General features: G+C 41.9%; 7 protein-coding genes across 7 annotated transcripts; 3 read left to right on the forward strand and 4 right to left on the reverse strand.

Moving 5' to 3' along the window:
* Positions 1-2,625: 2,625 nt before the first annotated feature.
* On the forward strand, positions 2,626-2,931 carry EAF02_004283 (uncharacterized protein; the record flags this gene model as incomplete). The annotated part of the gene is made up of 1 exon (XM_038900331.1): positions 2,626-2,931. The coding sequence occupies one exon, from the start codon at positions 2,626-2,628 to the stop codon at positions 2,929-2,931; it is 306 nt and encodes a 101-aa protein (XP_038760038.1).
* Positions 2,932-3,512: 581 nt separating this feature from the next.
* Positions 3,513-4,490, forward strand: EAF02_004284 (uncharacterized protein; the record flags this gene model as incomplete). The annotated part of the gene is made up of 1 exon (XM_038900332.1): positions 3,513-4,490. One exon carries the CDS (start codon positions 3,513-3,515, stop codon positions 4,488-4,490), a length of 978 nt encoding a protein of 325 aa, XP_038760039.1.
* A 4,064-nt stretch (positions 4,491-8,554) lies between these two features.
* EAF02_004285 (uncharacterized protein) lies at positions 8,555-9,524 on the forward strand (the record flags this gene model as incomplete). The annotated part of the gene is made up of 3 exons (XM_038900333.1): positions 8,555-8,665; positions 8,716-8,939; positions 9,017-9,524. The coding sequence occupies 3 exons, from the start codon at positions 8,555-8,557 to the stop codon at positions 9,522-9,524; spliced, it is 843 nt and encodes a 280-aa protein (XP_038760040.1).
* An 822-nt stretch (positions 9,525-10,346) lies between these two features.
* On the reverse strand, positions 10,347-11,049 carry EAF02_004286 (uncharacterized protein; the record flags this gene model as incomplete). Its single annotated transcript, XM_038900334.1, has 2 exons — positions 10,347-10,682; positions 10,804-11,049. 2 exons carry the CDS (start codon positions 11,047-11,049, stop codon positions 10,347-10,349), a joined length of 582 nt encoding a protein of 193 aa, XP_038760041.1.
* A 1,124-nt stretch (positions 11,050-12,173) lies between these two features.
* EAF02_004287 (uncharacterized protein) lies at positions 12,174-13,697 on the reverse strand (the record flags this gene model as incomplete). Its single annotated transcript, XM_038900335.1, has 5 exons — positions 12,174-12,379; positions 12,484-12,600; positions 12,660-13,054; positions 13,115-13,371; positions 13,428-13,697. The coding sequence occupies 5 exons, from the start codon at positions 13,695-13,697 to the stop codon at positions 12,174-12,176; spliced, it is 1,245 nt and encodes a 414-aa protein (XP_038760042.1).
* Positions 13,698-14,370: 673 nt separating this feature from the next.
* On the reverse strand, positions 14,371-16,178 carry EAF02_004288 (uncharacterized protein). Its single transcript, XM_038900336.1, has 5 exons — positions 15,792-16,178; positions 15,582-15,724; positions 15,255-15,531; positions 14,794-15,196; positions 14,371-14,744 (listed from the first exon to the last, which is right to left on the reverse strand). Exons 1-5 carry the CDS (start codon positions 16,097-16,099, stop codon positions 14,646-14,648), a joined length of 1,230 nt encoding a protein of 409 aa, XP_038760043.1. The 5' UTR covers positions 16,100-16,178; the 3' UTR covers positions 14,371-14,645.
* A 555-nt stretch (positions 16,179-16,733) lies between these two features.
* On the reverse strand, positions 16,734-19,682 carry EAF02_004289 (uncharacterized protein; the record flags this gene model as incomplete). Its single annotated transcript, XM_038900337.1, has 5 exons — positions 16,734-16,966; positions 17,020-17,838; positions 17,889-19,203; positions 19,249-19,559; positions 19,607-19,682. The coding sequence occupies 5 exons, from the start codon at positions 19,680-19,682 to the stop codon at positions 16,734-16,736; spliced, it is 2,754 nt and encodes a 917-aa protein (XP_038760044.1).
* Positions 19,683-20,442: the final 760 nt, after the last annotated feature.

The raw sequence follows: 20,442 nt of genomic DNA on the forward strand, positions 1-20,442 counted from the left end.
GTTTTGAAGAAAGGGGATTTTCGGCTCGGGTTCCTGCTCTTTTATTGGCTGGAATTTTGCTGGGGAAGCTTCAACCGTATTGTTTTATTGCAGTGGTTTTTTTTGATCTGCTCTTGGCTATATTGTTGAACTGGTACAGTAATAAAAAGGTTGACTGGTGATCTCAATAATTCACTGCTTGAGCTAAAGGCCTGGTGATTAAAATTATTGATAGCTTTGCACAGTCAAAGAGTGGCTATACAAAGGTGTGATCTCTACTATTTATATGGTTTGAAGAGAGGGTCTGGCCTGTAGTATGAAAATCTTCTAACGAATACAGAAATCTAGATGCTATCATCTCATTTCCAATTGTCGAATTCTTGGTGAACTATCTCTTAGAAGCAGAAAATAAGATGCTCCAGTAGCCAGTATATTCGACAAGTTGTTTTAACTTTACCATGTTAGTTCTTCAACTAGTTTTCTTTCTTCTAATGAGAGAAACTAATAGCACTGAGGTATTGAATCAGATTTCAAACGTCACAGTATTTTGTCCCAAATCTTATTTTTTCTCCCATTAGGAACTGATAGCTATCACATAGCTACCACACCCTGTATTACGTTACAAGGTGAGAGGCTATTTCGCAGTTTGAACAGCATGCTCCTCAGAGAACTTTGAACTTCCATTTAAAAGCGAGCTTAAACGTTCTACAGGTATTTACTGTTATTTCTCAATATTTTGTAGTGGCAAATGGATATCATAGTTGCTCAAGGTGAGGTCTACAAGGTAGATATTGATAATATCACATCTGTATTTTTATGAAGAGAACGAAGTATTTATCATGATGATTTTATTATGAATAGTAACGACCTTTAGTTTTAGGTGAGACTCGTATAAGGCGTGAGTATTGTCCCAGGATTCAAGGTGACATTCATAATGACCCAAGGCAGAAAAGAGTTTAAGGGCAAGAGAGAGAGATAATTGAATGCACTGCAACGTCAAGAACATGAAGACCAAAAACAATTTATTCATGATTGTGAATACTAGCCAGACACATCTTCTATGATAGCACAAAAAAAGCTTCATTCTGATTGGAAAGCATGTTCCATTCACCACCAGTCCTACATCCATCCAATACCCCTCCACATCCTTCTTATCGACTTCGCCATTGAGAGATTCAATGGCCCCAATTTGATCTCTCAACATGCACTCCGAGTCAACTTCCATCCTCTGTCTTCCCTTCATGTACCTGGATTGCTACCACTGCTGGCTTCTTTGGCCTGTTTGTTGAAAATGATGATGCTTTTTGTTTGTGCATCTAACCATTTTGCTTCTGCCTTTATTTTCCGGGTTTTCTGCATTGATTTTTCTGATCGATGCTCTCTTCCTCTGAAGTTGAAGGTCAAGAAGTTTGTCGAAATGTTGCTTCTGTGCTGGCATCTTGGACATCGTAAATATGTGATGTGGTACTCGTGGTTCAAAGTTAGGATTTCAATGTTTGTTGCAGTGATGGTGTAATGCAAGAACTGATGTAAGTTGTGGTACTGAGTTGAACCCATTTTCGACACTCATGTACAGGATAATATATAATAAGCATATGTCTTTATGAGTTATGGTGTGAAACACCCACGGCACAATAGGATTGTAGTAGAACTAGACAGTATCTCCCAGCAACAAGACATCAAACAATGAAAGAAAGTTCTGGAACTATACCGAGAAACGTTCCGATTCAATGTGATTCCTGCAAAAACCATGCGTGAGCTACTATAATGTCAAAGAACTTGGTAAAAGAAATCAAATTCTGCAATAATGCCTAATTTCTTCGAAGGTCTGGAAACATCTATAGAGCTGTATCTCAAGTAAGGAGGTGCAAGTAACCTCTTGGGGTGTCAATTTACAAGCTCACAATACAGTTGTACTAAATAATGGAGACTTCGAGATCTTTGGGGCGAGTCTCTGTGTCCAGTTAGATCTGGTTATTTATGTCATGACATCTCACAAAGCCTCGGGAAAGCCACAGGCCATTCTCACTAAGCATAGCTATGTCCATTGAACGGAAGTATGAAAAGCAGTCAGAAAGAAAAAATCGCAAGTTTATCGAATTTGCAAGCCTTATATGTTTCGGGGAGAATTCCAAAGTCCATATTCCCCTACTTCCCAACTCTCCGCTCTGAGCTCTCCTATGTCTTCTCCGTAATATATGTAGTAACACTCTCATGTTGACCATGGAAGATGAAAAATCTGATGAGATACGTGTACCGTAATGATTTTAGCTTCATTCGACCTCTCAGTAATGGTGTTCGTCTCGCACTAGAGTTCGCTTAGCCAAGCAGCTTAGGGAGTCCGCCATCCCTAGCTTCATCCACACTTTGAACGTATTCAATTATTGACACTAAGTTTACTTCAAAATCTGCGTCATTCATATCTTACGGCACAAATATACATTCTCATACAGCTCGGGTCAATCACATTCAATATATCACCATTTCTTTTTCCTCATAACGACGCTGTACCGAAGCAGAAAATCCCGTACATCTCGAAATATTCTCTTCTGTAATTTTTAATAAACTTAGATATATTTTCATAATTTTTCTCCTCCATTTAAGACTGAAACTCTCAAAACTTCAAACACAAATAAAACCTCTCCAATGTATCATTCACAGAGAACTCTCAGGCTCAATTCGAAGATGGCGCCTGGACCGAGTCCCTTGTCTGCCTCATTCTCGGACTCGGAAGGTGACCACCCGCAGCGTCAGGAACGTGAAGATCTTTCTTCAGAGCTCATAAAAAGTCTCAAGCAAGCTTGTCGGAATCTCGAGAGACGTATGATTGAGGAAGAAGAGAAGAGAATGTGGGCAGCGGTTACAGCAGGAAAGTCGATTAAGGCGACGAAGCGATGGAAAGGAAGAAGTCCTGCAGGAAGCGGGAGCTCAGAGAATCGAAGGAAAAATTGAGAGAGGGACTTTTATTCACTTATTCTTGCAATATGGATGATACAGTTGGCATTTTGTAGTAATTTGGGTGCCGTTATTCTATACTATTAGACTATACACAGGAAGGTGAAGTGTTTGGAAAGTTATTAAAGATGGAGAATATTGTGCCATTTCAAAATTCAATGAAATTCAATATATCATCAATTTATTACCCGATTGATTCAATATACAAATTGTACCATGTTCTTGAAGGTGTCAAGTGACTGTCATGAAACGGACAATGAGAATTTTTAATTTAGATTAGATTATTGAAAGTACTATTTACTAATGACATATGAGTCCGTCTCTCATTAAATGATAGGCTTAAGCTAGTAGGTTAGTTGATTTTCTATCCAAACTAAGCATATCCATATAACTCTTTTCAGTTTTCCCCCTCTCGTAATTATCATCAAAAACATCTATTATCCGCCCCATCAAATCTTATTATAAGAACATATAGCTACTCTACAGTTTTCTTACTATCTTAAAATATCTTATTATATCACAATTATCTAGCTGTGTTGGCACCTATTACTGCATCGTGGGAAACAAACGTCCACAAAATGACTTCGCATCTCAAAGATTTAAACGTTCTTCGAACAGGAAGCTGCAAAAGTTCAGAAGCTCATTGCAAGTCATGCTGGGAAGATAAAGTCATCCAAACACTTCAACAAAATTTTGGTTTCCCTTCTAAAGTGGCATCACAACCACCACAATGCAGTTGCGAATTCTTTCAAGCTGGTAGCCCCGATGCTTCTAGAGACTGCATAATCGTATCCATGGACCTCGAGATAAGTAAGGAGCAAACCCAACTCAACGAAATCGGCATCTGTACGCTAGATACCAGAGACCTTCAAAATTTTAAGCAAAAGCCGACGCCTGACACGAATAAACTCCTATCGACATACAGCTTTGGACTCCACCATTACAAAACAATCAGCAAAAGATTCCGATATGGCGAGGCCGAATACATGGAAGAACATAAAGTTAAGGATTTGCTTCATCGGGTCTTACGAACTGGAAGCCCTTTCCCTCAGTCAACGGAGACCCGTCAAGTGATCCTGATAGCCAATGGCATTTTCCATGATTTGTTCAATTTGAGAAAGATGGAATTTATGCCGGGTCTCAGTGAGTTCCCAAACATTATGGTAGTTGATACATGCGATCTTTTTAGGCGTCTTGTCAAGGAAGAGATGAGAGCACGTCTCTGGGTGATTCTAAAATTCTTCCACATCCCATATTGTTATGATTCTCTTCATCATGGTGGCAATGACGCAAACTTGACTCTAAAAGCTCTCATCATGCTCACTCTAGAGAGCTGCAAGAACTTTAGTTGGAGTCCGGAGCAAAACCAGAACAGGGCATTGTTATTGCTCGTTGCTCGTGAGGCAGCGCCCCTTGCCGAATGGCAGTTGCGAAAAACGACGAAGAAAGCAACCATCGCTCAAAAGAAAGCGTTCCGAGAAACGAGGTTCAATCTATGGGCGGATAATGGCGATAAAGACGATGACTGTTTTGGATTCCTCCTTGAACTCCAGTAAATGACTTTGAAGCGATTTGTTTGGCAGTCTTTACATTTTACCATCTGGATTACAACTCATCACTTGTAAATTTTGTAGATATTTTCAAGTATATAGACAAATTTCAATCTGTCAAACAAGTTTTATGGCCTGAATGTATTGAAAAATTCCGCAGCTCCAATGTTCTAAACGTCCGTCGAAGAAGGAAGGAGCATGTTGGACCCGCGAAAAGCCTCACTCGACTCACACCCTACATGATCAACGAGTGTTCCCAATGCAGATTGTCACGTTCGAATATAGCTCCTTATCGTGGAATGTCAAAAATGCTGAAAATTTTGACTGGACGACACGTGAGGGATTCGAACCCACGAATCTTTTTACAAAACACTGCCCTTCGATAGTGGAAGGAGCTTTGACCGCTTGCTTAACGTGCCTGTTTGTGTTTGTGCTATTTGATAAATATATACAACATGTTGTATCATATATCAAACAGGTTCTTGTATCTTTGTATGCTGATGCGGGGGATTGCTTGTCTCTGACCTTTAGCGATGGAGGAAGGTACGAGGAGTTGGCTTGCCACATGTGAACACGCCTTCAAAAGAAAGTAGATTTCGGTTATTCAACCAGAGCTCTAACTGTGATGTCTTTCTGTGAAGATTTAAAACACGACTTCTTAGATGATTCACGCAATGCAGAAAGAAAGCTGATCTAGTTCGCCATGAAACGTTCAAGATTGCCAATGAAAGGCAAAGGAAACATTACTGGAGGACAACAAGTCACCAATCATCTTACCAGATTTCGCTTGAAGACAGTATATTATTCGGAGTCTTATAATGAGAGCCTTGAAAATAAGCTACAGTCACAACTTCCGGAGGAAGTCTCACATGAACATGGCTGTTGATTTGTGTGTTTCCTTATGAGACCAAAGTAGACAGCCTCTCATAAGAATGTATGAGACAAAAATCTGCTAGATTTGTGGATTCAAAATTAGTAAGTTTATCAGTGGCTGAGGGTGTATTGCTTGAAGAAGGAACGAGGTACTCGATACTCAATGGATTTGCCGAGCCACTATCAGCTCCAATACCATAATCAAGAGCAGTGCTTGGAAAAATCAAGAAATGACTTATAAATCTAATCAGAAAATAGAAGAATTAAAAAATAAGAACGGTACTGCCAATTGCACCCGGAACCCCAAAGGGAGAACAGTGTGACCTGAACCACAGATAACTAATTTTGCGTTAGTACCCGTGTTCTTGATATGTTTGCTATGTTTGATGATATCGAGTAGAACTTTGAAAGATATATGATAGAAGGTCCTACAGTTAGCTTCCTGAATTATCGGTGGCGTGGTGTGTGAGGTGATTGAGTGGGAGGAAGGAATGAAGACATAACTGACCCAGGCTATTGGAATTCCGACTGCCGACCCTTCATGCCATTATATGATCACACACATTGCACAATGATCAATGTAGAGGTGACACCCATTCCAGAAGAAAGAGTGGCCTTAATGATGCGAGCATATAGCAAGAAATTTGAATCTACTGATATACCGGAGCTGAACGCTTTTAAGTATATAGGGAAGCTCATACCAATTAGAGTATTGTGGACATGGCTACTTATTCATTACCGCAGATGGAACATATACGCTGCAAACGTACGGCATGAGTAAAAGTCTGTGACACGTCCGCTTCGAGAGAGAAGCATTACAGTCTCTAGGAGTTCTGTTCCTAGGCTGTGATATTCGGACTGGAATAATACTAGATTCCGAGCATGTTCGACGAACATTGTCTCGTATTTGATGGTGCAAAAAGTCATGAAGATTTGCCGCGTGAATGGTAGCACTGCTTATGTAATCGACCGTCTGTCATCTTTCTGAAAGCACTCTAAACCATTCAGATGTTGTAACAAGCCCGTGAGAGGAGTACATTCTGGTATCAGATATCGGACCAGTCCCTTATGAACCCATCACTGATGTTCCAATTGTGATAGTCTTAGAAGCAGCTTACTTCCAAATACACAAAAAGCTGTTCTTCTCTTTCGCGATGCCCAAGTTTTTCTCGAAATATAGTAACCATCTGGCGAGACCTAATACTCATAATCGAGATCCGCAGAGCCCACGAGTAGCACCAGGGACCATACGATTCTTGCTAATAATAGCACGGAATCTATTGATGTTGCATGTATTTGCTTATTCAGCTCCCTGTAATTTTTCCGTTTTGACTGAGTATCATGCCTAAAGACTTGAACTTTTGATGGACTACTTAGAGATAGGAGCTGCATTATAGCAAAAGGTATGCTATGTGTAGAATCGTTGAGAAAAACGAGTCTTAGCATTAACTGAATAGAGAAACGTGGTTGCGAGAGCGAGCTATATGTACGGCTATAAGTCACTCTGATGCAATGGATATCAAATAGTGAGACGCTAGAACTGTTAGACAGGTTTACTAATGAGATCCAAGTCGGCATGAGAAGGACAAGTGGCTGATTTCTTTTATATCTGTTCCAGTATCTAGTACTCTGGTAAGCTCTAAGGAATGTGTGATGGCGAATCTCAGTGGAAGGGTTTCCTCTCGCTCCTAATTGACTTCTCAGGAGATCATGCGTATAAGTGAGAATCATTCGTTACACCAGTATTCAAATGATATCGGTGCAAACCAGATTCCACTGAGAAACATGAAACATGAAACACAGGAATAAGCTTACCTGTTCACTGCAATACATGTTCGGAACTATGCGAAGTCGCCTGCGGAGCTTTCATCACGTCTCTACAACGCTTCCATGGACTCGATAGTAACTCGATCTAAAAGAGTAGGTTGTGAGAGTATCTAGACGCCCGTTCGTGTATTGAACTGATTCCTGCTCTAGCTCGGAGAGATGGGTGACTCTCGCGTTTGCGAAACCAAATTTGAGTGTATAAACCTTGCTTGTTACCGAGTCAAAGTTACCCTGATATGTACGTATGTGTAGTTGTAAGACTTAAGAAAAGAGACAAATGATATGTGAGTATATGAAGCTGGGGTTTCACATCTTGAAGCCCCATAAGAGCAAGGGGATATATATTTCTAGCAGCCCTTGTTGCGATGTGATCGTTTCTTGACAGATAGCAATTTATACTTACGCTTATTGTTCCTTCGCGTCTGATCCGTTAAGACACATGCCTGCCGATGATTGACAAGAGCCTAGTGATCGGCGGAACGATGAACAAGGGTCGTCACTCGAAGCACAAGGCAGGCTCGCACACGTATGACACCAGGCATGCATATGCACATAAAGAGCGCTTGTAACTCGAACTAGTTCCATCTACCGAACTCGGGACATGTGTATTGTATGCCATCCGAAATAGATGGATATCGAGCGACCTCTCTTGTGAACGACAGTAGTCCGGATGCTATCCGAATATATGTTCTATCCCACTGCTGCTTACTTGGAGATCACCAGTGAATTTTCGAGCATCTCGCGTTGGAATTATCTGTTCGATTGCCAATGGATGTCAGCAACAACAGCACGGCTCGTATATGGATTCAGGCTGATTTGTCAGATGAAAATTTACATGCTGAATTTTAGACGTTTCCTTAGTGAATTTCCCACGCCAGCTGTCTGTTGCAACGGTTGCGACCGAGTGATTATACATAGGTACGACTAGTATACCTACTCACGGAGTAAATAAGTGAAGAGATCTCATGGCTGACATTCCAAGTATTAAACGCACAAATCTGCAAAGTTGTTGGAGTCGGATAAGTATGTAGTATCTGTGCAATGTGATCTGATGCTTGTTTTACCGAATTGTATTGAAGGGGCGAGGGGGGAAGATTTGTGATGCTCAGGCGTTTTTATCGCTACGAGCCTTACCACATTCCAGGGTTCCTAGCGTGTAACCTTATTCACAAATGCTCCAAGCATCTACCACCTCACAAGCCTTCCCAAGCCATCACATTCATTTCAAGAGTTCATGATATTGTAATCATTTGCGGATATATCAATACAATCGAAGGAATATCTCTTATTGAAGATATTAAACACTGTTTGATAGTATAGTTCTTACTTGATAAAGCTCTTGGCGCATCGATCTCCTTTGAACATTCAAGATGGATTATTCATATTACACTCCGAATGCTCAGCCGTTCTTCCCTCTTCTTCCTCCTACTCCAACTCACACAAACGCATCAACTACCGACGAATTCAGCAACTCTCCACCTGTATTTGTCTCATCTCCTGTGAGCAGAATGTTCCTGCTAACATCAAACAGCAGGATGTCTTCGATCAATTCCAACCCTATGATTATGCCAATCATTACGACTCACGCATTCCTAAAGTCACAACCCCGCTTTCACAGCACAAACCATCGATTTCCCATCCCATGTACACCGACATGCCTACCGATATAATCGACGATGCGATGCGACGAGATAGCGACGAGGAGGAGAATTTGACTCCGGCACAATCCCGGCGCAAAGCCCAAAATCGCCAAGCGTAAGATCATTTCTTTGAACTCACTCGTTTTGAAGCTCTACTTCATACCCATAGTATACTAAGACCTGAGGAATTAGACAACGGGCCTTCCGCGAACGCAAAGAGCGACATGTAAAAGAGTTAGAAGCCAAACTTGCAGAGTTCGAAAAAAGTACCGGAGATCTGGCCCAAGAAAACGAGCGCTTGAAGCTACAGCTCACAAAAGCTGCGACGGAAAATGAAATATTGAAAGCGACGTCCAGCCATTCGAACCATGGAGGCTCACAACCTCTATCAAATGTAGGGCCCATGAAATATACTCCTACGGACTTTTACAGTGAGGTTCTACATGCGCACGACAATAAATTTCCCAGCCATCGAATTGTAACGAGTGATAAAGGGGAAAGGTTGTTGGCGGCGGGTGCGACGTGGGACTATATCATCAAACATCCGCTGTACAAGCAAGGTCTGGTGGACGTAGGAAGTGTTAGTGAAAGGCTGAAGAACGCTGCGAAGTGCGATGGGCAAGGACCAGTTTTCGAGGAGAGCGCAATACTGGATGCAATCGAGAACAGTGTCGCAAGTGGCAGTGATGAGTTACTATGATTTATGAGATGGCTTGGAAGAATTTCAAAGGTGTTAAGGTTGATTGTTGGACATATGGGACGAGGGAGACTGCTCAAGACGAGTGAAGTACACCAAGGAGTTCATAGTTGCGTTCTGCTTTGGAGTTTTGGGTGGTAGTGTGTATTCATGAAATAATTAGAGCGTTTAGTGAACGCTATTCAATTTATCTCTCATCCTTGAAGTCGTTTCCTTCTTGGTATTTCTTGGATATTCACATTCAAATCTTCAAAAGGTTCTTCGAATGTCTAGTTTGCATAACAGAATGACTGATAAACGACTGAACTTTAGCTACTTTATTCCTGTCATATGAAAGTCTCCATTCCATGTAAGCCAGATCCACGGAACAATGATTAATGACATTCCCTAAACATTCATAAAGTTTCCATAATTTACATTCATTTTATGGCAATATAGAATCCTTAAAATCCCATTGCTCATCATTGAACTGATTCTTTATTATTGATCAGCAAAGGGATTCAGTAAAAAGTGATTAAGCGAGTTCATTAAGAAAACTACTAGGTAGTATTCTGTTTTAAAGTATTGCTCTCTACAGGGTGTTATGGGAAGCATAGACTATTATGAGGGCATTCAGAGGTAAAGAGCTCTGATACAGGGCAGAGCTCCTACTCGTACTAATTGAGGCTAGCTTCTCATGAACCATACGAGCATACCTACGTGCTGATCCATATATTCGCCAAACAAATCTTTGAACTCCCAATTTCAAAAAGAACCGAAAAACGCCCTGACTCCCCTCTATACTACTTTCAACTTTGTTCTAATCCACCTGTGATCTACTTTTCACTAGTTCGTAAACCTATCTTTACTTCTTGCTACTATTCTTTTTGCCTTGGTCTTCTTAGTACCACGTTCTCCATTGTGCACCTCATCACATTTCGCCTCATACTGACTAATCTTCCTAGTCTCTTTTTCAATTACTAAAACCAAGCGCGCAATGCTGTTCTTCATTTGCTTGACTTCTTCAGAACGAACTTTAATGTCTTCACCTGCATCCTTTGCAATATCAAGCGCATTTTCTAGTTTCTGACAATCCTTCTTGCGTTGGGCTCTCTTCTTATCTAATGGAAGCCTTTTAACATAAGCCTTGAGAATATCAAGAGAAGATTCGTCCCATTCAAACTTTTAAGTGTTTTTCGGCTTTAAGATAGTCGCCAAAGGCTACAACTTTCACCAACGTCTAGAACATATGCGTGATTAGTAAAATGTACCTTTCGTAGAAGGAATGTCAGTGAGATCTCACATGTTCTTTTCCCCATTCCCCTATGGCCTGATCTCTCAACCACATTTCAGCTAGCGTTAGAAGAGTACTTGACCCATCACCAATAACAAATGTCCCCAGAATTCTCTTCTTTGCTTTGGATGGGTCAGAAAGAGACACTAATGTTCTATCTTCCTTGGAACAAAATGCTTTCTCAGATCCTTCTTTGCGGAGACCGACTACTGATTTATCTTGTAGTTGATACCAATAAATCTGAACTCGTACCATGATTGCTCGATACTGTGATGATGACTTGATAACGATAGGGATGAATTTATAGCTGCAAAGAACGATTCGAAATAATGATATGTGTGTACAATGTATAAAGTACGTATTGAATATTAAATCATAAAAGAATTATATCGAGCTTCATGTAGAACTTCCGCGCAACAGTATACTGGGTATCTACAACTAAGGGGTCTCGCGAACATCGAAGCGCGAAGGGTCCCAAACCAGTCCCCCGGCGCCGACCAAGCAGCAGGCCATGATCTAGACAAAGGCTCAGATAAAACATATGTCACTATGTAGCGATGAAACAAAACACGCAGGATTAGAATGAAGGTCATTCTTGGGTCTTCATCGTGAACTCCATAGGGGTCCCGATAGAGTGTTATATCAGACCCGTCAATTATATATTCCTCATGCGAACTTTACAATCGATTAACTCATTCTATATCACATCTTTTTGAGTAAGGAAAAAGATTCGAAGATCTATTAAAACACATGTTAATCACTTGTTCTCAGAAGCTCATGTTTAAGCTATTTAACCAACCAGAACTTATCATTCAAAAATGCTGTACGGGCCACTTGGGGAGTCAAGGAGGCCAACTACTTTATTTTCCGGCCGCTCCTATTCTGGGCCACTCTTCTAAACCAAAAATTGGCCTTTCGATTTATTAATAGATTTGCAAGATCAAACAAGACCAAGTTGTACTTCATTGCGTTAAACTCATCTATCTCTACAATTATATTGTTTTCATATTTGCAGATTCACAAAATCTCACTCTTGCTAGCACGACTAATTAGTAGATTATTTCAATCACATGAGATGTTTATTCTTGATAGACCATCCGTGAATCTCTTTTGAAGCATTATTGATGGGTTCAATGGCAGCTCGACAATGCATATGCAATATTTTACTGTATGCATCTACATGACTGTATACGACCACGAAGTGATACACTTATTTAGAGGTACATTTTGGTTATTGGATGTGTTTAAGCAACATATATTCGCCATTTCATGTGGCTCATCCATTGTTCTTCAAGCTCTGATCCCCAGATTCTCATACAATGCCTCTCCTCTCAAAGTCCATATAGAGAACTCACACAGCTTACATCACTTTCGTAAATTTAAGCACGACCCGTACAAGTAAATCCTGACGTCCCAACCACATTTGTACATTTATACCCTACACCGGCCGTCTTATTCGCATCTACAACGTCGATGTTTTCCATGGTGATGTCTGTACAAGGGGCGACAGCGCTACATTGAAAGCTGGTTACAGGATTGGTCATACTGCCGGATATGTTGTACATATTTAGATCGCTTATTTGAACTGTGGGGCGTTAGCTCAGGAGTGTGGTAACACGTCCCATTGGAAAATGTGTGGAGAAAGTTGAACTAGTGAGGTTGGAAAGGGGGAAGAGCTGAAGTAGTTACATGCTGACGAAGAACAATTTCCTACTGTACCAGAAAATGTTGTACATTGTGAAATAGAAAACGGTGGCCCCCTCAAGGAATGGAAAGAGAAATTTTCAAACGTTATGTTTTTTGCAACTGTGCTCATGTTAGAAACAGTCTCAAGATCTCCATCAGAAACAATCAAAAACACTTACATCCCAGCCCCCCACCTCCACCATTGGGTGGATATCCCACTTGCTCCCCCGTCCACGTTTTCACATATCCTCCATGCAACGTCTTATAAAATACGATTCCCGTCGCTGTCACATTTTCAATACTCTCGTATACCCCCCTGTACTGTCCAATACTGCCTATCGCCACTCCCAACCCGTTGTAGAATGTGGAGTTCGTGATTAATATGTTGGTACTGTTAGCTTTCATAGCTATGCTATCATCACCATTAACGACTGTCCAGCGATCAAAGTGGATATCGTCACTGTAGATTGTATCTGCACCATCTGTATTGCGCGAGGGGCTACCAGAAGAGGAAGTACTGTTCACGTAGATGTCTTGGAGGAGAATTGAGGATGATTTGAAGACTGTCATGGTCCTATTCGATTCGTTAGATCCTTGAAATATCATAAAACCAGACAAATAGAATACAACATACCACATCTGACTCTGCACAAATCGTAACCCTTTGAATACGGAATTCGTCGCATTCCATATCGTAAGCGCATGAGGTCTGTTCGGATAGTTCGAAATTCCCTTGACAAAATCATACCAAGCTTGTCCATTCCCATCCAAAGTCCCGTATCCATATCCGTTCACGTTGATGTTATCGCCGCCGAGCCACCATGCTGAAGTTTGGTTTTGATAGTCGAAGGCCATGGAGTGGTTGAGCCAGTAGGTTATATTTGTGGACCACTTTACATGGCAGGTTAGTTGACGAAATAGATGAAGGGAAAGTGTTGGAAACACACCAATAGTGTTCCATAGATATCAATGTTGCAATTCGAGAGTCCCGTGGTGTTCATGATACTGTTGATGGTATATGTATGATTGAGAAAGACGACAGTTCCATCCTTGCCGCATGTTTTGAATGCAGATAAAATAGCAGGCGCATCTTCCGTACCGTTCAAACTGGGTTGGACAGTACAAGTAGCTCGAGGAACAAGGGCTGACGGATTTCCATTGGTACTACTGAAGAAAAACGAAACAGCCAAAATCGCGAGATAATGAAACGATCTCATGTTGAGTAAAAATAGCTATCTCAAAGTACAGAAGAAAGAATTCATATATGGATCTTAATACAGAGACGATATAGAAACTTAAATAGACAAAAATGTTTGGTAAAACGTAACTGTGCGTCTTCCCCATTTCTAAATCTCCATTGCATTGTGCGGGGTTGGGGCAACACCATGCAGATTTTGCAAAATAAACTGGAAAATGCAGGCTCAGATCGAACTTCAGATCAAGCTTAATCCAATCGACTTCCTCCGGAGAATTATATAACCTCCGAACTAGGAATGCAGAATGCATGAAATTTCAACTATGGCGGATTAAAACAAGATCGACCTGGGAGTTTACCGTCACTGCAACCCTAGAATATACATCTCGCGGTTTCGGCTTCACATGGACCGAGATTTCTAATCCTTTCAGCAGTACTGAATAATTAGTTGTGTAGAAACGGGGAGACATATTGATATTGAGGCGCTGCTTCTGCTCATCCGAACTGCAAAGATTAATTTGACAATGTCCGTTGGACAGCGAATTTTTGGAAGGTGGCATAAGAAACAGCTCAACGGAAAAAACATTTTACATGCGGGGAGAAACGGCGGAAATGTCACGGGTAATTGGGTAGATAATCTGAATCGAGCCTCGCCTGGCATCTCAGATCGAATTCCAAAATTGTGCACAATTTCGCAGCCACTAGAAAACTAATCTTGGCTAGCCTTTTTCTCAATCTTGATATCAGTGTCACGTTGAATGGAGGTTGAAACCTTAGCAGCACAACCGAGTTGGAGGAAGGTTGCAGAGGTAAATGGAGTAGTCTGTTAACTCGCTATAAATGGCATATAAACAGACCGGATATTATACTTATACAAATACCAACTCAGCCATTCCAACCCTGAACCAGCTCCGACCTGCTAAAATCCCCTACCGTCATGTTCGCATTATATTCGTCGTAAATGGGTATTCTAATTGGCTTTCTTTGCCTCCTCTTCCTCGTTCCATGGATGTTTAATAGTCAGGCACCAAATGTCCAAGTAATCGCAAATTGTAACAATTACATCAACCTTACGGTGTTAGCAGATGACAAGAGAGAATAGGGGAACGGGTGCTCACCACAAAGCTTCCATAAACTCCAACCGCAACACCAAGCATGCAGAAGAGATATGCGACCTGGTATACACCACCACCAAGAGCACTTGGCCATCCAAATCCAAAATTCTCCTTCAAAAACGGCCCTGCAGAGTCAAAGACGCCATAAGCAAGCGGTAGGTTCAATACATTCGTGTAAGGGAATGGCAGTTTGACCAAATGGGCAGTGATCATCTGGCCCACCGAGTAAGCATTGACAAGCCCGGCGAAGAAAACGAAAGGAACGAGATGATTGTAAAGAATTTCAGGGTTGAGATAAAGGTAGGCTGGGATGAGCGACCACGTGAAGAAGAAGGGAAGGAGACCCAAAAGCGCGCCTCGAGACCTGTCTCCACGAGCTCTGCGAGCTTTGATCACATTTATGGAGCTGGAGGGGTCGTTAGCTGTGAGACATTTTGACAAGGGTCAAAGAGGGGTAAATTTACCTTTGTACAGTGTTGAGAACCAGCACAATTCCACCTTGAACCATATACCACTCATTGAATGGCAATTCATAGATATATTCAGGAATAAACGGGTAATGTGGGATACCAACAGTCCTGAACATAGATTGAGTCCAGAAGCTCGCCCCACCTTTGATTGCAGTGAACGCGTAGACTGTGATGAGGATGACAATTCCTTCTACAGGTCCAGAGATCAAGCCCAATGTCAAAGTCTTTGTGTGATATTCGTCCCAGGTTTGTACGTAAAATGTGAGGAGAGCTATCAATCGTTAGCATATGCTGGCAGAAGGTCACGAATTGAGTTCGCACAAGCAAATAAGACCATGACTGTCTTCCAGCCCATTCCCAAGTTCTGCGAAGCCGCGAAGATCAAACATTCGAGAGAAGTATTCACTGCGTCAACACCGTGATCGAAGAGCTCTCCAAGCGGTCCACTCTGATGTGTTCGTCGTCTGTGATTTTGACGCGCCAGATTAGCTGTATTCCTTTCGTATCAATTGCAAAAGAATGTAAACATACGCTTGAGTCCCATCAACCGCGTCGAAGGTTTGATACAAGAATAATCCCACAGCCCAACTGGCATACACCCAAGGTGGACAATCCACATCCAGCGTCGGATTATACCACAGCAAAGTCAGGATATTGACAACGACGAAGCTGAAACCCGTAAGAGTAATCAGATTCGGTGCCATGCTCATCGGGAAACATTTTATCACGAAATTCGTGTAGAATGGCTTGAGAACATATCGAGATAAGAGGGAATGGTCGACACCGGAATATTTGTACTGCTTAAGGCCGGGAAGTTTTTCTTGTCGTACGTACACCATTGTGACGAGGCCTTGGGTTGTTTAGGAGAAACTTCGAGTAAGGACAAATTTCATGAGAAAGATATGAAATACTTAGAACGGGGTTCTTTTGTTCTTTGTCGTATATGAAGGAAAATCGAGGCACCTCAAATCAAGAATTCTAAATTCTAGAAAAACGTGCCAAGCCCCAAGTTATGCAACGTCATATCAGTACCGAGCTTTTCAGGCATTCTGATAGGGGCAATCAGTAAAGAAAGCCGGGGGCCACAGAACCAACACATTGTGCAATGAATTGCAGAATTTTCTTCAAAATACTAATAACGCAATGTGAATGTTCAAGTGAATCATATTGATTCAAATTACAGCTTTGATTGCAGATTAAATCAGATGAGAGTGATACCGCACAATTGAACATCAGACTACCTAGGTAATCCTCCACCTGTTCATCTGGAGAACCACAGGAATTATGAAAACACGAACATGTCAAATCTTATTAATTGTGATACATTTCATATTTTTGACTCGATGATTCATGCTGTATCCTTCATCTTCCATGAGATGAAGCCAATCCATTTTTCCACAGCTTCTTATACCCATTATCTAAACAACAATCATCAAATGCACCCAACTTTCAACTCCATGAAATCGCTAACCCCTAAGCAACAGACCCGATAACCAAAGCTGCAATCCCTTCTTCCTCACCACGAACCACAATTTTACTTGTGACTCCCGACTTACTGGAATAAGCCATCCGGATATTAGCCACAACTCTTCCACCTGTAACTGTTTTACCAAATAATTTGAGTGTGTGAGTAGTTGTATTGATTGGCACGTCAGTGCCATCAAGGGGTTGTAGTGAAAGTGTTTTGGTAAGTTGTTCGGTAGCATCTGTAAAACCATTAGCTTTTCAGTCAAAAGTGTTCTCCGGGAAGATAACATACCTGCTATACTCTTGACACCACTCAATTGAAGCGTCTCTTCAGCTTCCTCGCCGGAAGCACCCACTTGCTCCCAAATGTGATTGAAGTTACCGGCAAAAGCAGGAACAACGTAGTCACTGCCGGTAAGTTCGAGATCCTCGACTTGATACTCGTCATCGTAACCAGTGTCTTCAGGCTCACCAGTTGTTGGATCGATTTCTTTCGTGGTAAACTTCAGAATATTGGTAAAGGTGCTTGAAGGGAAAGCAGCTTCACCACTGATTTTCTTGAAAGATACATAAATAGTGCCTGGCTCATCAGTTACAAGCTTGGTGGCAGGAATGATAAAATCTTCCTCGAGCTCTTCTTCATCAGATGGGCTAGCAACCACGGACACTTCTTCGAGAACAGTATCTGGCAGGGTATTCTTAACCTCATATTGAAGAACAATATGTTCCTTGAAGATATGTTTGACGACGGTAACAACGTATTCAGTTTCCGATTCTGTCAATTCAACAACAGGAGACGATTTCAATACAGCACCATATGGCTTGAATTCTGGAATCTTGAGTAACTCCTGGGCATACTTCTGAGCAGTTGCAGAAGCGGAAGCAACAGCTTCGGCACCAGATTGCGAAGTCTTGCTGGGACCAGATTTTGGAGCCTTGATCGTTGGTGTGACTGTTGTGAGCTTCTTGGTTCGCTCCTCTGCGTCTGCTTGCTCCTTGGTAACAACTGGGACCGAAGCAATATCGAAGGGGCTATCAAAAGTTGATTTGTCATCAGCTGTGACGTACATAACAAGTTGATGCTCGAGATATGGCAAAGCGAAAGTATTTTCTGTAAATGATTAGAGTAGTGTAGGGGAAATTATAATTATCAAAACATACCATTTTTGATGAAACGATCTGCCGTATCATCAGACTCTGACATTAATCTCAAGTTCAATGCGGCACGGTCGCGAACTTCATCATCAACATCATCCAAACATCTGGTCAGGAGGACTGTAACACTGCGTTTGACTTCTGGATCTTTCTGTGCCACACCGAATTTCGCCAATGCTGTGACTGCGGCAGCTCGTACAATGGCATTCTCAAGAACCACTCGATTGTAGATATATCTGATGTACTTGGTAGGTTGAGATGTTTTTGGACCTTCCAATCCGAGAAGATGAAGGATGCGCACAGCCAATTTCGTGAACTCACAATCCTCAATGAACTCGCAGAGATGTGCCAACGCATCTTCCTTTGAATCGGGAACGAACTTGATTAAGTCAAACATGCTCTCGACTACAGCGCGCTTAAACTCATATCCTCCCTCATCGCGAAGTATACCACTGAGGAATGCTAACATGCCGGCTTGCTTGTTGGGGAACTTTAGACAGAGGGTGCGGATGGCTTCCACAATGGTGATCTTGAACTCGTCTGTAATATCAGCCATAAATCCTGAAATTTGCTTCATCAATCGATCAACACTGGCTTCGTTGCCGGTCTTCAAAAGGGTGGTGATGGCAAAGGTAGCAATTGATCTATTGGAGTTCGAGATGAGAAGTTCGATATCTGGGTTGCAAGGATGAACAGCTTGGGGCTTGAAGGAGGCGAAGTTGTGAAGTATGCGAATCGCAGCAAACTTGGTAACAGCTCTTGGCGAGGTAAGGAAAAGTTGCAAAACATGAATGGCTTGAGTAACTTCAGCATCGGTGACGTCTCGCATGTCGCAAATGGCTTTGGCAGCCTCGAAGTTCACCATTTCACTCTTGTGTCGGAGCCAGCCATCCAAGAGTTGCATCATTGGTTTTCGGAGTTGTTGGTCTTCTTCTGCCAGTTGTGCTGCTAAACGGACGAGCATGACAGTTGCAGCCGGACTCTTAACAGCACCTGCGGCCCCAAATTGCTGAACCATCTTAACTAATGCCATTCTATCGTGCATCCTCATTTGATATAGAAGACCAATCGCATGGTATTGTGTCATTGTTGAATTGTTGACTGGCATTTGGCTGCTGGAAGTCGAGAAGCCAAGGGAGAAGCCACCCGACGATTTTGTAGCTGTTGCAGCTTCTTGTGTTTCGCTTTGCCATCTTCGAACAACATCGCGAGCTATAGGTAATAGGTGGTAAGAAGATATTAAGGCAGCAGAGGATACGGAAGGGTTCTTGTCGACAATTGCGGTCTTCATTACTCGTTCAATACTCTGGACTGTGGAGGCCTGGCTGTGTCAATGATATCCCTTAAAATAATCTGGCGCACTTACATCAATGATACGGCACAACGCCCGAATGGCATTTGGTCTGTAGATTGCATCTGTTCCACCACCAGTATCCTTCATTATTGTACTTGTGACCATAATAATATCTTCAGCGGAATGCGCCAATTCCTTAATGATAAGGTGGACCATCTGCCGCAGGCTGGCATCTTTATTTTGAAACAGCTTCGAGATACCAAAGAAAAGGGTAGTGGCTTCGTTGGTAGGGAACTTCTCGCCGGTGTATAGTAAAAGCGCAATCTTCGTAAGGAGAACACGACATCTTCGAGGTTGTATAGGGGAAGAGTTAAACAATCGAGCTTTGAATGTTAGCTTAGCTGGCCTGTTATTGGGAATGTTCACCGACCTTCTTGGAAAACAGAGGTTCTATCCACACGCATGATGGCCATTTCGCCATCTTCATCTTTCTTACTGTAACTCATGATGTGCAAGGTATGCTCCCCAGCGTCATGAATTGAGAATCAAAAGAAAGTCGAGTATTGCTGCAATTGTGGTCTTTGAGGTTGCGATACGTCGCCAAATCCACTATGTGTTGGCGTGAAGGAAATAATTTGATAGGGGTGAGTATAGACGTTTCATCGGTGTAAAAGGAACGGCTTTTGCCGAGAGTGTCCCTTTCTTGGATAATTCCGCCCCGCTCGCTACTCTACCACGGGCTAGATTCTGTTACGCGGAGGAAGCACGAGGGAAGTTAATGAATGTCATGAAAAGAAACCCAAAAACAAAATATCAAGAAGCGAATTGCTTTCGAATAATAGAGAATCATCATCTCTGGAGGGTTTTCTCATTATCCCCGAAAGTAGGTCTCAAACCTCGAACTTCGAAACTTTCAAGCACTGAATTGCAAAGCAAGATATCACTCACCACACGTTCAACCAAGCCAACATCATCAGTATCAAAAAGACGAACATTATAGAATATCCCAATCAGTGAATATCAATTAATCTGCACGGAACGAAACAGGTAGAAAAAGTGAAGCTCAAAACTGGTAAGTTGCCCTTCTCATATCCACAGGAGCTTAATGGCTCAGCCTTATATCATTATATGGGCGACTTCCCCAAAAATGCTTTTCAAGTGAGAAGCATCAGTCGAACACCTCCCACTCAATCAAGTGAATGAGATAAAGATTAGTCCTCCCCAGATATACCAAATGAAAAAAAAACTTTATATTCCCAGGCTGGT

The sequence above is a fragment of the Botrytis sinoallii genome, assembly GCF_014898435.1.
Source record: "Botrytis sinoallii strain Bc 23 chromosome Unknown BSIN_006, whole genome shotgun sequence".
In the NCBI taxonomy this organism is placed as follows: domain Eukaryota; kingdom Fungi; phylum Ascomycota; class Leotiomycetes; order Helotiales; family Sclerotiniaceae; genus Botrytis; species Botrytis sinoallii.